Source organism: Populus alba, chromosome 16 (genome assembly GCF_005239225.2).
Source record: "Populus alba chromosome 16, ASM523922v2, whole genome shotgun sequence".
Classification (NCBI taxonomy): domain Eukaryota; kingdom Viridiplantae; phylum Streptophyta; class Magnoliopsida; order Malpighiales; family Salicaceae; genus Populus; species Populus alba.
The window spans coordinates 14677501-14695934 of NC_133299.1; the positions used below are offsets into that span (position 1 = coordinate 14677501).

Genomic DNA, 18434 nt, shown 5'->3' on the forward strand with positions numbered 1-18434 from the left:
TTTTTATAGTTTTGACCATGTCAAGTTTGATTTCGATTAATCAAATCACGGGTTAAACTATTATATTATTATAATTTAACTGAGTTAGTGTCAAAATAAATCATTATTTGAACTAGATTTCAAATGAATCTACCAATATAAATTAAATAAATTTTAAATAAATTCCACAATACCATGAATTAAAATGAGAATTATAATTTTTATTCTGGATCTTTTATTTTATAGTTAATAAAAAAGACAGGAAAATTCATAACTCCAACCAATAAGTTACCTATACTTGTCTATACTTGTCTATACATGTCTAAGCTTCTGTATCATAAATAAATTTATGTTGCCAAGGTTTTAATTCTACTAGAGTACAGTTCAATCCATTCCAATCCATTTTGAACATGCAAGGAACATGTAATTTTGAGATAGGCAATATATCAAAATCAGATCTTTTTTTTTTAATCAGTGGAATAATTTAATCGTACAATCCAATCCAATCAATGATAGTAACTGTTTACCCTAATTCCTACCTGACTACACTACTAATTATGCCTTTACATTTTGTTCAAGTTAGTGAATTTCTAGAAGTGGGAGCTTCTACTTTTAAATGACCTTTAAAAATGCATTTCCCTTAAAAATTATTAAGAGCTTAAAACAAAAAACTAAGGAAGTCAACCTTCTAAATCTAATATAATTTAAAATCCTTGCAACTTGTTAAATTATAAACTCAAGAATTTAATTAAGAAACGTGAATATCATTTAATTTAATTTTTAAGAATAAATTTTGTGAAAATTTTTTTAATAAAAAAATTACCAAAAAAAAGTAAAAAAAAATGGAGCTAAAATCAAACAAGAAAAAACCTAACGAGAATGAAATTTGAAATAAAATATTATCAAAAAAAAGCATTCAATTAAAAGAATCAGGACTAAAAGATTAAAAAAAATCATAATATATGAAATTAAAAATTATTTATAATATGATAGATTATTTATAGATTAAAAAATAACAGGTGTGAAGTATAAAAAAATATTGAGAGCTAACCCAATAGAATGAAAATGAAGAAAAATAAGAAAAGTTTTTAAAAAAGAGAATTAAACAAAACAAAGGTTTAAAAAAAAGGAATAAAATAAGAAAATATCAATTTTATATATATAAAAAAAAAAACAGGACAAACCTCGTTAACATGATCTAACATCTAAAAGTTGCATCTTGTGAGATTTTTCATTGATATTCAATCAAAAAGCATATCTCTCAACCAATTTAATTTTAAATAATGAGATTGATAGAAAATATATTAATAAAAAAACTTACAAAAGCAATAAAGAAAAGATAAAATTTGATTAAAAAATATGGGGATGCAAACTAATGAAAAACATAATCTCAGATAAAATAAATATCAATTAAAAGAATAAAAAAAATTAAATATTAAAAAAATTACAAATGGTGAAATTAAAAACATATGTAAAAAACCAAGCAAACCTAGATAGATATTCTAAATATGGTTAAATCTTAAAAGCTTATAACATGCGAGATTTTGGATTTGAGTCATGTTAAGAAGTTTATTACAAGCCAATTTAAAAATAAAATTTTTTAAAACTTGTAAAAAAAACAGAGATAGCAAAAAAAACCTTGAACAAACCCGATAATCAATCCGGTTCAATAAATTAAACACATAATTTTGCACATGAAATTAGAACAACCCTATAAATAAGAAATTTAAAAAAAGCACCCACAAAAAATATATTCCGAAATACTTAAAAAATGAAAGTGGATGCGGGATAATTCTTTAGATCTATTACCCGAGTCATGAGACCGGAGTGACAATATTAAAGGCAGGCCCAGGAAAAAAAGAAGAAGTAAGATTCTCAATCAAAAAAATTCAAGGGATGAAATTAAGAAAAATAAATTAATGAATAACAATGAAAGAAAAAGCAATTAAAAAGAATGGAATTAAATTCAACATAAAAATAAAATGAAATAAGATGTTTATGGATAAAATTATAAAAAATAAATTCATTATTAAAATGATTAAAAAATTACAATTAAAATAATTATGATCAAATTTGACATGAAAATTATATAAAAATAAATGCCCATGGGTGGAATAAAAAAAAACAATCAATAATATGATTCAAAACAAAACAAATAAGAATTAAAAGAATGATAACTAGATTTCAAAATAAATTAAAAAATAAAATTACTATGGGTGATATTAGAAATAAAATTTAATTATAAATAATTAGTGAAAATAAAATAATTACAAATAAAAAAACAGGTTGAATAAAATAAATAAATTTTAGGGTTAATATAATCTTTTGCATGGCTAGCACGCACTCCAAGAAAAAAAAAAAGCACGTGTTAACAATTTTTTTAATTTTTTTTATTTATACAAAACCAAGAATGCCCTTAAAACTAGATAATAACAACAAACAAATCGTGATAAATTTACAACTAAGCCCCTAGAACAAAGGATAAAAAATTCAAATAATAAAGGCAACACAATAATTATATTGTTCTATAAAACTAATTCTCCAGCGATATTGTGTCCAAGGATATAGATTTCTATTCACTGCAAAGATATAATTACCACTTGATTATTCATTCAATGATCATATTAGTAATTTTATTATGTATTAAAAAATAATTTTATCAAAATAATTTTATATAGTCTTCAAAAGATATTTATATCATAATAAAAATATTACTTACTCACAAAGCAAAGACAAGATAAAATGACCACAGAATAAAAATTGTAACGATGCCTTTGTAGTGAATAGTAATTTATATCTTGGGACATAATATCAGGAATTAATTTTTTTGGATAATAAGTTGTATTGACAAGTCGTGTGTAATGATCCAATTTAAGTTGGGCATAGATGGAAAGAGTGTTTAAGAATATAATAGCAGTTATTTTTTTAAAATATTTTTTATTTGTAAATATATTAAAATAATATAATTTTTATTTTAAAAAAACTATTTTTAATATTAGCATATTAAAATGATTTTAAAAAATAAAAAAATATTTTAAAGTAAAAAAATTAATTTTTTTAAAAATACTTTTAAAATACAATAATAAACAAGTGAAAAAAAAGCACAAGCATTAAAATAAAAATATTATAGGCTATCTGTTTGTGGCTACAAAGCATGTACAAATTAATACAAGCATCTTTGGAAAAATCCAAAACCCATGCTCTTTTCTACAATGACAATAGAATTTTGGAAAAAACTCAAATTTATGATATATATGTTTTCTAAAAAATAATTCAATTAAATATCATAATATTTGACGGAAACGACACCGAATTATGAATGAATTTTACAAGTAATCGATCGATTCTAATAAATATAATCGATCTAATTATATCATAAAGTACTTGATTTTTGTAAGCGATAGGTCATCTAGGACGACACCAAACAACACGACAGGTGATATGAAAGCGAAGTAAATGGTCTAAAATCTAAGAACTTCAAGGGCATCGAGCAAGTCATAATGCATTAATAGACATTTCAAATTACGGTAAGAGATCACAGTAAAATATTTTTTTTATTGTTTTTGTGTGTTTAATTTTTTTTTAAAAAAATTTTAATTTATTTTTAATTAATATTTTTTTTATATTTTCAAATTATTTTAATATAATGATGTACAAAATTATCTTCATATATTTCATACTCCTATAAATAAATAAAAAATATTTTGAAAAACAGTGTTGCACTCCCAAGCACCCCCTAATAATTTCAGATCCACAATCAATCTAAATTAGTTTCTTTCATGCTCCAATAAAAAGAAATAAAAAAATATTATTTTAAAATATATTTAAATAAAAATATTTTAAAACAGCAACAACTATATTTTAAAAAAAAAACTCCAATAATTTCATAAACACAGTCAATCTAAATTAGTTTCTTTCATGCTCCAACAAATAAAGAAAGAATATTTACGAGGATATACATGTATGATTTAGGAAATACATAACAACGTTGGCATTGAAGGAACAGGCAGAGAAGGTGATGGTGACGGTACATGATGGAAAAAAAACAAAAAGGAAAAAGAAAAAAAGAAAAAAGAAAAAAGGAACAATGCTAGTCTCTATCCAAATAGAATACCTGTCAGACCGTGTAAATAAAAATCTAGAGCATTGTGCTGTTGGCTTCTCGTGTACGTGGTTATAATATCTAGTCACGAGACTAATCTTTTACTCAGACTCCGGTCACAAGTTAAGCCGTCTGTTTTATTGTTTTTTCTTAGAAAAATTCAAAACAATTTCATATTAGTAAAAAAGAGTATGATACAAAGTAAAACCCAGACAAGACTGGATTTCAAAAAGGGATTTGCAACTCTGCATACAAGGAGGTATTTAAAATTATAGTAATGATTGTTTTTTTAAAATATTTTTTTAAAAAAAATATATCAAAATAATATATATATTTTTTAAAAATAATTTTAATATCAATACATCAAATTAATTTAAAATAAAAATATAAAAAACAAAAAATTTCTCAAAAAAATATTTTTAAAATAAAAAAAATAAACGGGTCTAAGCATCCTCTCATTGCGCTAAAATTTTCAGGTTACATTGTACAAAGCTCAGACCTATAGGTCCAACCCAATCAAAGTTGGGTTTTCATTAGTTGATGGGTCAATTGTAGATACGAGCCCAATTGGAGCCCAATTAAATTTACATGTATGGTTTTAGATCACCCTTCCAATTTGGGCCAACTTATCCACTGCCATGTTCCATCCTCAATTTGCCGAGGTTATTATTTTTTTATGTTTTAAATATTTTTGAATATTTTAATTGGCATTCATCTTACAATATAATCGAATTTAGTCCTACCCAATAATGTTTTACAGACAGAGGATAAATTTTGGCCATTTTTTTTTATTCTATCGCTTTGTTTACATAAAAAAAAATCGCACCGACGCGCGGGTATCCAAGTCCAATCGAAGTATCCCATGCTCGGATAAGGCAATCCCATTCCTGAACCTAGAAAGAGAGGCTCAACTTTCAAGGTGATCCCATACCTGAACCCAGAGAGAGAGGCTCAACTTTCAAGGAAATCTAAGAGACCCAACATGCGCAATCTCGCCATCCAAACGATCTGGTAGCTTCGTAATGGACCAGGGGCTGTTTCTCCCATGAAGACTCGCGCCTTGGCAACCCTGACCTGATTCCGAGGCAGGCCACTTGGGTTGGATGGGTGTCTATCTTGCTATGGGTGGGGCCTGTGAATGCTGGTTGCTACGTTAGACTTCTGGGGATGATTGAAATGACAAGGTATTTATCTCAAGGGGCTATTTAAAACCAAGGCTGCAGTGGGGCTTGATTAAAACAAAAAATTAAAAAAAAAAATTTGGTGTCACCTGCTTTTGATGACTTGATAAATTTCGATTAAAAATTTAGTTGTAATTTTTTTATTTTTTAAATTTTTATTAAAATAATATCATTTTAATTTTTTTTTAAAAAAATTAACTCAAACAACCCAGTCAAAACCTAGAATTTCAGACCTTGAACCAAGCCGGGTCTAAAACTATATACTATTACATCACATGTTTATCATTATTTACCCTTGATTACGATTAGTTGTGTTTTTTACAAATTTAATTTTTTAATATTTTTAAAATTTAATTTGTTGATATTAAAAATAAATTTTAATATATTTTTAATTAAAAAATAGGTTTAAAAACAAATATGAAAAAAACATAAAAAGAAAACCCTTTTCATGTTTTTCATATTTATCATCTTTATTTACTATTTCTATAATATATAACACAAAGCTTTTAAAGTTATATCTCTCCCATGTTTTTCCTAATTTAAACATCAACGGAATCCCCAATATTATATAAAGAAATTGTTTCGTCGAAAGTCATGGGCTACCACCCAAGCTTTCCGTCTACAGTATTCAAATCCAAATGATCCGCTGTGAAGACATTTTAAATTTACTTGGATGAATTTTAAGAGGTTGGTGTAAGATATTTTTTTAAAATGATATTTTATTTAAAAATATATTTAAAAATATATTTTTTATTTTTATATAAAAACATCAAAATCATAAAAATTATTAAAATATTTTTTAAAGTTGAAAATACCTTTAAAAAACAGAAACAAAAGCCACCATTTAGACTTTGTCAATGCCATGTGCAGTTAAAATTTATTTTGAGGAATTTTAAAAGGGTGGTGTAAGATTTTTTTAAATAATATTTTATTTAAAAATATATTAAAATAATTTATTTTTATTTTTATATAAAAACATCAAAATCATAAAAATTATTTAAAATATTTTTTAAAGTTAAAAATACCTTTAAAAACAGAAACAAAAGCCACTTTGTCAATGCCATGTGCAGTTAACGTACCAAAAAATCCAATAGTTAGGCCAGCTACATCCTTTATTTCCACCTTATCCATAGATTATTTAGAAAAATAATATAAATATATATTATTGGTATAATTTTTTAACTTGATATCATAATCTTAATAACTATATAATCACGAGTTTAAATATTATAATTTTTATTTATTTGATAAAAATTAAACACAAATTAATATGAATTTCCACTTGTTTTAAATCTAAAATATCTAAAATATTTTTATTTTAAAAAATAAATTAAAAAATAATATAAATTATATATTAAAATTTCATCTAATAATTTTTTTCCCATAAAATTAACGATGGAGGCCCGTTAGTTTAGTGCTCGTTTGTTTATGCGGTAGCTTGTATTTTTAAGCAAACCGTATATTTTAACATATTTGATAATGCTAAAACAAACTTTACTGTTAGTGTGGGATCCATATAAAATGGGTTTGAATAGTGGAGTCACTCTCCATTGTTCCAGCCAAATCGAGTCTGGTCCAAAGCTAAATGCTTTGAATCGGGTTCAATCCAGTTAAAAAAAAATTCAATTTTATTTTTATTTTTAATTGTGTTTTATTTCAAAAATTAGAAGGAGATCGTTTGATAGTGTAAGCAGAATTTTATTGCAATCCTAATTTTATTTATGATAATATTTTATCTGATGTTGTTGCGCACTTAAAAAACCAAGAAAATTATAGTCCTTGTTGGATAGATTTCGTATGTGATGGAATTGTAGATAGTTTAATTGAATAATAAAAAATATTTTATATAAATGCTATTTATTTTATGATGTAATGGAATAGTTAAATCTACCATATTTAAATTAAAAACACAAGAATATCACGTATTTTAAGGTCAATTAGTTGTTGCCACTAGAACAAGACAAGGGTATCTTGTTCTAGATGTTGCTCAAGATCTTCTGAGTATCTACTTCACAGCATAATCAAGCAAGGATCATCAATCCAGGAGAAGCGATTACAAATTACCATTAATTATCCGCGGAAGCTCCACTCTCAAGGATTGCTTCCACACTCTGCTTAATTAATTAATTATATTTTTACTCAAATTTAATACGATTTATATGTTTTGAATTGTTTTAATGTGCTAATATTAAAAATATTTTTAAAAAAATAAAAAATATTATTCATATATATTTCAACACTAAAAAATTATTTAAAAAACAAGTATTACCGTACTGTCTAACATACAATTAATCTGGCTTCACGTGTAGCTACCTGTATTCTTTATTGCAACATGTAATTAGAACAGGTTTCTTGACGCCATGTTTGACAGCAAGCTAGCGGGGAGACATGCAGAGGAGCCTGCATGTCTTGACGAGAGCCAATGATTTGCACCACAGCTGCTTGATTTTGACCAGTTGCTGCGGCACACGTGGCTAGCAGATGTGAAGTCTACTCTTCCCTGTTGCCAGATTGGCCTGCTCAAGATGCAATCTCCATGAGGATCTGATGTGATTCTCGTTTGAATAAACGAAGCGTACGAAACTGTAAAAAATATAGAAGGTAGGTATCGCCGTATCGGAGAGCGATGGAGGAGTGTGTGTAGCTCTGTTGATGAAGATTTTTCATGCTCAAGTGGACACAGACTACACGGCCTTGTTTCTCTCAAGAAATCCACTTCCATGGAGATTGATCCTAAGCTTTCCAATTGTTTGGTCAGCTCTGACATATGAAATAATAAATCTTTCTCGCCATGAAATCAAGGGAAATTAAATATGTAAAATAAAATGTTGTGCATGCTTCTTGAGACATCTTTTTTTTTATTATTATTTTATTTACGTAGGTGTCCGGGCTAGCTTGCGCGCACCACGACTAATCCCACGACTCACTGAGCATCCTGCAAACCCAGTGAGCATGTAAGGCACCGCGGAAGTGACATGCGTGCACGGTGAGGTTTGAACCCAGGATGCAGAGGAAGGAAACAAGTCCCTTCAACCGCTGGGTCAAGACCTCAAGTGCTGCTTCTTGAGACATCTTGATTTTGTTTGTTTTAGTATTTTAAAAGTGTTTTAAAAAAAATTAAATTTTTTTATTTTAATATATTTTTTTTTTATTTTTAAATTATTTTGATATACTGATATCAAATATAATTTTTTTAAAAAATATATTATTTTATATTTTTAAAAACTATAATGTTGTTGTGTGAATACAAACAGCAATGTGAATATTTAAGTTATATTTATTTTTTTGTTAGTGTTTATGATAAAAAAAGAAGAAGAAGAAGGAATATATCTTGTAGGAGAGAATAAGATAAAAATATAAATAAATTTATTTTTGAGATAGTCTTAGAATGACTTTTTATTTTTTCAAAATAAAAAGTATAATATGTTTCTTCTGTTTTAAAATAACTTTTTATATTCTTAAAATAAAAGATAAAGGAGATATGTTCTTTATGTTTTCATCTATCTTAAAAAGACCTTTTATATTCTCAAAATAGAAGGTACAGAAAAACATCTTCTTTATGCTTCACTTGTCTTTGCCTCTTTTGTCTTGAAATAATGACAAAATCAAACAAAAAAGCTTAATGCTCTTGCCTTTCACTAACAATATATTTAAAAATATACTAGTATGTATAGTTTAAAATAATTTTTATTTGAAAATATATTAAAATAATATTTTTTTTTATTTTTTTAAAATTATTTTTAATATCATTATATCAAAAAAATTCAAAACATAAAAAAATTAAAATTAAAAAAAACTTGATTTCAAACTCATCCCAAACGCTATGAAAGTCAAAAATCGAAACAGGATCTGGACGTGGATCTAAATGTAGTTGAAAAAGGATCCACCTGGCTAGTCCATGTGGGACGAGATTTCCAATCCACTTGAACCAAATCTATAGAACATTTATTAAAGCCCCCAGAGTCCAGACTGTACAGTATCTCTAGAAAAATAACAAAGCAAGAGATTGTGGTTCATGTGCACTTGACATCCAGGTATAAATTCACAGCTATTAAGACACCTTTTATTTTTGTTTTTTGTGTTTAAGATTTTGTTTGGATGTGTTTAGCTGGAAAAAAAAATTAAATTAATATTTTTTTTATGGTTTTAATATGTTAGTATTACAAATAAAAAAAAATCTGAAAAAATCACTATTTTAATTAATTTTAAAAATGAAGAACACTGTGCACCATAATATTAAACCTATTTGCATAAAAAAGAGGTTATTATGATGTTAAAGATTGGATTCAGATTTTAGTTTCTAAAATTCAAATTTTAAATAAAAAATCTGATAATTATTTTTTTTTTAAATGAAATTTTAGTTTGATTATGGACGACTTTTATTTTTAAGCTTGATTGGTTATGTAATTACCAATAATGATAGGCTCATCTAACCCACACCACCAGCACCTTGGGAGTTTTTTTTAGCTTTTGTGGTTGGGTAAAATTCAATTATGCATAAAAACTAACTATAAAAGCTAATTTTATTGTTTTTATTTTATTTTATATAGTTTTTTAGTCGATCCACACCAAAAATTCAACACACAAGATTCTCTTCTATTAGCCCACCATGCTTCTCAAAGCTAATTATGAGGGGCGTTTTCTTTAAATAAAAAAATTGGAATGACAAATCGAAAGGGTAATTTACATAGATATAATATAATACATGAATTAATTTTAAGTTGAGAAAGTAATCAAGTCAATGTATTTTGGATTTAAATCTAATCAATATAATCACCAATTATATATATAAAAATCAAGTGATGAAATCAAGGATTCTGAATAATTAAAAATTGTAATTTACTTCTATAATTATTTAGTTATATTTCGTATGAATATCTTTTAATTAGTATCCTATCAATACAATTTTTATTTTTTTATGGTATCAGAGTAAGTGATCTTCCTTTATTAAGTTTTTTTTTAAATTTTTGCCTTGTAGACTGTCGACATTATTTCCCTTTAGTGTCCACTAGCCATTAGTTTCTTTTAATCTTTATTTCCTTCTTTTTTTTTTTGTTTATTCCTTGTTTTTTTTTCTTTTTCTTTCCATCATCACCAAACATTCCTTACAAGAAAATCGTGTTGCAATTAACTTATATTTGATCAAGTGATTTAAACTCTAATCGAATAATTTACTAGCTTGTTTTTTTGTTGCCCTTGGAATCATGCACAAATTGAGGACCATTTTTTTAATGTTTTTTATGGCATTTCTCTTGTTTATGAAGCATTAACTTCATGCCATATTTTTCAAGGAACAAACTTGAGTATTGACTCGGATTTTTTTATGATCTATAAAGGATTACATTTGTTTTTCTTTGGTTGTTATTGGCTTGAATAGCCTTGGTCTATTGATATCATTTTTCAAACTAATTATCAAGATTTCAATATTATTTTTAAATATAGATATCAAACTCATAAGAATTTTTATTTAAAATTTCTATAAGTTTGAGAGGCATGTTGAGGAAACAAATCAATACCTTATTATCTTATATTTTGGATTGAAATCCAATCAATCTAATCATTAATTATATAAGAAATCAAGTATCAAATCAAAAGATAAAATAAATAATTTTGAATAATTGAAAATTATAATTTATTTTTATCATTGTTTGATTGTAGTCTTATGTATACCTTTTAATTGGTTGATTGTAATAACACTTTTTATAAATAAAGTTTTTTATTTTTGTCACTTTAAAATAAATAAATTAATTAAATGGCATCATGTCTCTGTTTTTTAAAAAGATTTGAGATTTGAGTCTTCCTTTTTAATAAATTAAGAAAGAAAAAATAACTCAAAAGAACAAGTGCTTATTTTAGATGGTAATTGAAAATACGGCCACCACCCATGAGTGTATTTTTATTTGGTTAGTATTTCAAGATAAATAAATAAATATAAAAGAGATAAAAAAAATGTTTAATTAAAGAAAAAAATATAAAAAATTCTATTTATAAAATAATTTTTTTATAATTTTAAAATAATGAAAACGGGAAACATGTCACTCTCACATGGATGCCAAAATTTAACAAACCGGTATTGACTATTTTAGCATAATTATAGCTAGCATGAATCCTCGAGACTTTTTGGAAGAGTCTGGTCAATTACGTGTTCTGAAAACATTTTCTAAAGCAGTTTATCCTGTGGGATCATACGGGAAAGCGAGACGTTTTTTTTTTTTTTTTTAAATAAATGTTTGTGATAATTTGATATATAATGTTTTTTATTTGAAAATATATTATAATTATTTTTTATTTTTAATATTAATATATTAAAATCATAAAAAATATTAATTACAAAAACAAACCGTAGCTTGACTAAGGTATATTCACGGCAGCGTATTTTTTTTTTTATCTTAATTACTAAAATAGGGCACTTTATGAGTAATAGTATTGCGGAAAATGATATTTTATTAAAACAATCATTATCTCTTTTTTTTTTGTTCCCCGTTTGTTCATCATAATGTTCCAAATTTCCAATACATTGGGAATTTGGAATAATATTAAATTTCATGTCTTTTTTTTTTCAGATACTAACATAATTATGTTGGAATATTCAAATAATTATCCGGAATACAACCTTGATTTTTTTTTTCAACGTCTAAAATAATGGAGCGTGGTCAAAAACAGGAAGAAATTTTCTAACTATAATATGTAGAAAATGGCTCCTTGAAAAAAAATCTAAGAAAAATCTTACATAAAATAATTGAGTCTTTTCAAAAAGACATTTTCCACTAAGATGAGATTGGTCATTTTTTTAAAAAATATTTTTTTTATTTAAAATTAATATATTTTAAATATTTTTAAAACAACGACAACAATCACACTCTAGAAAAATACTTACATGAAATAATTGAGTCTTTCAAAAAAAAAAAAAAAACTATTTTCCATCCATTCAGACGAAGTACAAGCATGAAAATCTAGCACCAATTCCAAGATCCATCTTAAAATGGGGAAAGCCTTAAAACCCCGAAAACCTTATTGCATCCGTCCTCTTATATAAACCTCCGTCCGTCCTCTTACTCTCACCAACACTAATCTATTCCCCCCTCCGCCTCTGCCTCCGCCTCTGTCTTTCTCCCTCTGCCTTTCTCCCTCTTGCATACTGTTTGTCTACCGTGATAAATCATGTCTTGTCAAGTGATGCAAGAGAAAACCCTTCAAAGCTTTTATGCCGCGGGAAGGGAAAAGTCGACGGAAAACAGTCCTTGCTCTCCTGGAAGGTATTTCCCCTTTTACCCAAAGTTCTTAATTTGTGTCCCTGTATGTTCTATAGGTTGAATGTCTAAAACCATTCAAGGCATTTGTTCAAGGCTAGCTAGCTAGGAAGAAGAGAATTGGGAGCAAACACAGGAAACTTACTTGAATTGTTTGCTGTTTTTATGCAGGTTGGAGGGAAGAGTAGCGGTGGTCACAGGTGGTGCTCGAGGAATTGGAGAGGCAACAGTAAAGCTTTTTGCAAGACACGGTGCCAAAGTTGTGATTGCTGATGTTGAGGATACTCTCGGAACCTTGCTAGCAAACTCACTAGCCCCTTCAGTTTCCTTTGTTCACTGTGATGTTAGCTTAGAAGAAGACATGGAGAACCTGATAAAGTCCACAGTTTCTCACCATGGTAAGGTGGATGTTCTTTTCAACAATGCTGGCGTGCTTGGAAATCAATCGAAGAACAAGAGCATTGTCAATTTTGATGTTGAAGAATTCGATCGTGTCATGCATGTGAATGTTAGAGGTGTGGCACTAGGAATTAAGCACGCGGCGAGAGTGATGATTCCTAGAGGAGTTGGGTGTATTATTTCCACAGCCAGCGTTGCTGGCGTCATGGGAGGGCTTGGTCCTCATGCCTATACAGCTTCGAAGCATGCCATTGTTGGGCTCACAAAGAACACAGCATGTGAGCTTGGCAGGTATGGGATTCGAGTCAATTGCATCTCTCCATTCGGGGTGGCTACATCTATGCTTGTTAATGCGTGGAGAAGTGGCGATGAAGAGGAAGATTGCTTGAACTTTGGATTGCCTGGTGAGAGGGAGGTGGAGAAGATGGAAGACTTTGTTAGAGGGCTGGCTAACCTAAAAGGTCCGACTCTAAGGGCTAGAGATATAGCCGAGGCTGCACTTTATCTAGCCAGTGATGAATCCAAGTATGTCAGTGGTCATAATCTTGTCGTGGATGGTGGAATTACCACTTCAAGAAATTGTGTTGGCTTGTAACTCTTTCTGTCTCTTGTAGCTTCATCGGTTGACAGAGCCTTGTTGTATAATTTCTATCCAATCAATTAATTAGTTTTCAAAAATTTGGATACTTTAACTCAAAACGACACATGTAGTGAGTAATTGCTACAAGTTTTTCAACTTCAACTTTAATCATTATTATATATGTTTACTGATTTTTTTTTTTTAATTTTGTTGTAATTTCGATAATATTTTTTCCGACATTTGATAAAAGGTATTTTGTCCCAAATGCTACATCCTACCTTCATCCTCGCATGGAATATACCTCTAGCATCTAACATAGCAAATTCATCTCAAGACTTCTTTTCTTGAACGTCATTCACACAAAAATATGGGATTTCTACTCGAAACTACTGTGGTGATGTGATGTGATTGTTACGTGACAATGATTAATATATATATTTATTGATATCATCAAATCCCATATGATTGTTTTAAAATAAATAAATTTGGGAAGAAATTTTGTTTTATAGCTCAAAGAATTCTCAGGTTTTCTATATTTAATTTTTGGTTTATAATAGTTATGATAGTAGTAGAAATTCATTCTTTAATATTTTATTTTTTAAAATTCATTATAAGAAGATGGTGAAATAAGAGCTTCAAACTTTATTTTTAAATTTTTTTTTACTCTTTCTCACCTTATTATTATTATTTTCATTTTTTTATTCTTTAATTTTCATTCCAGATCTAGAGCTTAGATTTATATTGTTGAGAGTAGAGACGGAGCAAGAAAAAAAAATTAATGAGGGCTAAATTAAAATAATTATTTTAAAAAGATTGAAATTTTAATTATTTTATACAAGAGAGGAGCTGGGAAAAATTTCCTTGCAGGGGCCGAGGCCCCTACCAGCGCCCTACCTCCACCACTGGTTGAGAGATATTTAAATTTTATATTCTTCAGTTCAAAGATCTTGATTTAAAAGTACATTTAAATCAAGGTAGTGTTGTTGGAATTTGAAAAACATATTGCATACATCAAAGTTACACAAGGTATGAGTAATAAAGCCTTAAGGATAAATAATTCATCATCGATAATAACAAAAATAAGATTCATTACTTTAAAATGTATCAACAAATAAGTACCATTCTTGTTTCAATAAGCATAATTGATTTAAGCTTATTTGTCTTGACTTTAGAGATTTAAACATGTATAAATATTAGTCTTTTCTAGAACATCTTTTGTTTAACATGCCTTTGTGATAATAAACTACCAATCCATACTAATTATATTTGAACTATAATCTTATTATGATAAACTAAACATATTTGCACACTAATCTAATATATTTACAAACTTTGGTCTTACAATCTCAAGGCTTTACTCTTTTTTCTTTATATATATATATATATATATATATTAGATTTTGTTTAATTAATCCTATAAGAAAAAATAATAATTTTAAAAATAATTTTATAGATTAACTGTGAAAGAGATTTTAGCATCTTTAAAATTTAAGTTATTATTTATCTTTATGTTAATTTGATATATTCTCACATATAGATTTAATTTTAATTTTATATTCTTTAATCTATAACCTTTTGGGATGTTATGATTTTTTTTTCTTTTCGTTTAATTTTTAAAAGTTTGCCATATATCTTTGTTTTAAAATTATAGTTTATCTTCTAAAATTACTTTTCATGCTATTTGGACGATTTGATACAAGTCATATATCTTATTGATTTATATTTTTTAATAAGTGAATCATTGATTTGTTTATGATAATCTATGCTATCTTGCTTATACTCTATAAAATTGACATCAGAAGTTATTTGGTCGGTTTTGTTCACGTTTACATTACTGATTACATATATAGAAAGAAAGTTAGTGCGGTGAATAGATATTCTCTAAGAAGTCATGTCTAAGAAAATTAAGTTTTAAATAGAAGTGTTTGTGATCTCTCAAAATTTTTACTGAAACTTACTCAGTGAAAGTATTATTCACAATATACTTTTTGAAATGGAATAACTATATATATAGACTTCATTCACATAAAATGTTTCTTAGCCTTTGATGTGAGATAATTATATACAACTCACATATACATGAAATACTTTAAAATTTTTTGATATGAGATAATTATATAGACAGTCCATATTCATATTATTTCTTAACTTTTTCATGTAGGATGTCTATAAATAACTTATTTTTCCATAATTTTTTTTTAAAACTTTTCCATATAAAATTAATATTATAACCTCAAATACTGTTTTTAAAATTTTCTTGAAACTCGGCTTCTTAGCTAGATCAACTCTCAGACCAGATTAAATAACTAAATATATTTACATGCTAATCTAATATATTTATAAACTTTGGTTTTACAAAAGATGTTTGCTTGGTCAAAACTGCTAGCAAGCTAATTGGAGATGTGATGTGCAATATTGCACCGTTGAATAATAACCAGTAGGATACATTTCCCACCTTCCTCGTTTTTCTAGTGCGTTTCGCCGAGGTCACCTAAAACGAGGGCTGCTCAAGCCAACGAAAAGCAACTAACTTTAAAGCCTCAAGATACGTCGATGATTTTATAGCATGAAAAATGCTTTGCTTGACAATGAAATGTTCTTTTGGAATTAATACAGGGAAAGCACTGTAAATTGCAAAAAATTCTTTTTTTTTTTTTTTTTTTTTTGGCTTGAAGATGATTTTTTATATAGTTTTTTTAAAATTATTTTTATTGATTTTATTTTTTAATATTAGAATGACTCATAATTTAACTTTGTGATTTATTTCTTGTTATTTTATCTTTCTAAAAAGTTAGTGTGATTTGTAGGTTTGTTAAAATAACTAGGTTGTATTGGTTTTATGAGTTTGGTTGGATTTTTTCTTCTAATTTTTTTTATTGAACTTAACGCTTTTATAGTCTATTTTTTCTTATATAGTTAAAAAAAATATAGTTTTAGAGAAAAACCATATTATTAAACTTTATAAAATAAAAAACAATTAAATGGTGTAGAGAAACCATTGTTCACCCACACCTATCGGCAATGTGGATTAGAATAGTAATCAACAATGTTTTGCTTTTTTTTTTTATATATATTTTAAAATTGGGATAATTGAAAATCTAACTTTGTAATTTGTTTCATTTTATTTTTTCTTTATATGAGATTATCATAGTTTACAAGTTTGTCAAGATAATACATGTTACCTTGGTATATGGGTTTGATGGGCTGCCTTTCTTCTTCCTCTTCCTCTTCTTCTAAATTAAACTTGGCTTTTTTAGAGTCTATTTTTTTTTCTCATATAGTTAAAAAATAATTTTAGAGAAAAATCATCTTATTAAACTTCCTTGCAAAGCACTATGAATTATTACAATGTTTCCCCGCGTTGGCTTTTTCCCCCTCTTTTGTATTGCTTGAACACATGGTTTTTTTTCTTTTTCTTTTTTTTTGTTATAAATTTTTAAAATTATTTTTGTCAATTTTATTTTTTAATACTGTGATGGCTAAATATTCAGCTTTGCAATTTGTTTCTTTTTATTTTGTCTTTCTATGAGGTTAATATGATTTGCAGGTTTGTCAAGGTAACCCAAGTTACTATAGTTTATGAGTCTGGCGGGGTATTTTTTTATAGTTTATTTTTTCTCATATTATTAAAAAAAATATTTTAGAGAAAAATCATGTTATTAACTTTTATAAAGTAACAACAGTTAAATGGTGTAAGGAAACCAATGTTTACTCACACCCATTGCACTATGAATTACAAGTGTTTTGTTTTTTTTTTCCCCTTTTCTTTATGATTTTTTGTTATGATTTTTAATCTGTTTTTGTTGATTTTATCTTTTAATATTGAGATTGTTGGGAATTTAGCTTCATAATTTATTTATGTTTATTTTATCTTTTTATAAGGTTATCATGATTCGTGGGTTTGTTAGAGTATACCCAAGTTGTCCTGATTTACAGGTTTGGTGTGATATTTTATTTAATTATTTTTTTCATCCTTAGATATTATGTTAATTGAGAATTAAGGTTCATAACTGGTTTTGTTTTATTTTTTATGAGGTTATCGTAGTCTAAAAAAACATTTCAGTATTGAATTAATGTTTGATTTCACAATCTTTTAATCCGTGTAGGAGTGCAGATGAATGAACTATTATTGATTAAAACAAAATCTAAATACAATATTCTTTGTTGATTTAAATACAATATTCTTTGTTGAAGTAAAATATTGATATGAAATAACATCATTTCTAAAGAGAAAAAAAGAGTCAAAGGGTTACTATCATATCATACCATTTATTGTTTGTTTTCTTTGATTGAATCTCAATTTATTTTGAATGTCTGGGAGTTGGGGTGCTAACTTTTGCTTTTGAGTGCTTTTAAAAATGTACTTGTCTCTAAAAACATCAAATTATTTATTTTTTTAATGATTTTGATGTGCTGATATTTAAAATAAAAAATATAAAAAAATTTATGTTAATATGTTTTTAAATAAAAAAACACAATTAAAAACCACCTTCCAACATAACATCAAACACGCAATTAATATAATATAAAAATATTTTACTGGATTTTTCTTGGAAAAAAAATTAAGAAGAGAGCTTCAAGTCAATATTTTTCTGAAGAGGGTAGCATGAAAACTAGAGTTGTTTGGTGGATGTAGTAGCAAGTTTAAGAAAGAGGAGACCAAGCATTATCGTTATGTTATAATACTCCGACTTTCTGCGAGGGGTTTGGTCATATTATCATTTACTTGTTCAATGAAAGATACCCTGATTGGTCCTTTATCATATATAAAAAAATAAGGTTGATTGCAAAATAATAAATAAAAAATTAATATATTTTATCTTTCAATTTCATACCCTCATTATTGCTAATAATAATAACAAATAAAGTTCTTTACGTTAATCCAAAATCTTTATTATAATTTACATGATGTATATGAAATTTGTCAGTGAATAAGGTTTTTT

General features: G+C 26.8%; 1 protein-coding gene across 1 annotated transcript; it reads left to right on the forward strand.

Annotated features, from left to right (window-relative positions):
- The first annotated feature begins 12178 nt into the window (after positions 1–12178).
- Positions 12179–13589, forward strand: LOC118056132 (short-chain dehydrogenase reductase 2a). The gene is made up of 2 exons (XM_035068254.1): positions 12179–12518; positions 12684–13589. The coding sequence occupies exons 1-2, from the start codon at positions 12424–12426 to the stop codon at positions 13504–13506; spliced, it is 918 nt and encodes a 305-aa protein (XP_034924145.1). The 5' UTR covers positions 12179–12423; the 3' UTR covers positions 13507–13589.
- Positions 13590–18434: the final 4845 nt, after the last annotated feature.

Coding starts and splice junctions, on each gene's coding strand:
- LOC118056132 (XM_035068254.1), top strand. CDS start 12,424: ATGTCTTGTCAAGTGATGCAAGAGAAAACCCTTCAAAGCTTTTATGCC. Junction 12,519..12,683: donor AGTCCTTGCTCTCCTGGAAG/GTATTTCCCCTT, acceptor GTTTTTATGCAG/GTTGGAGGGAAGAGTAGCGG.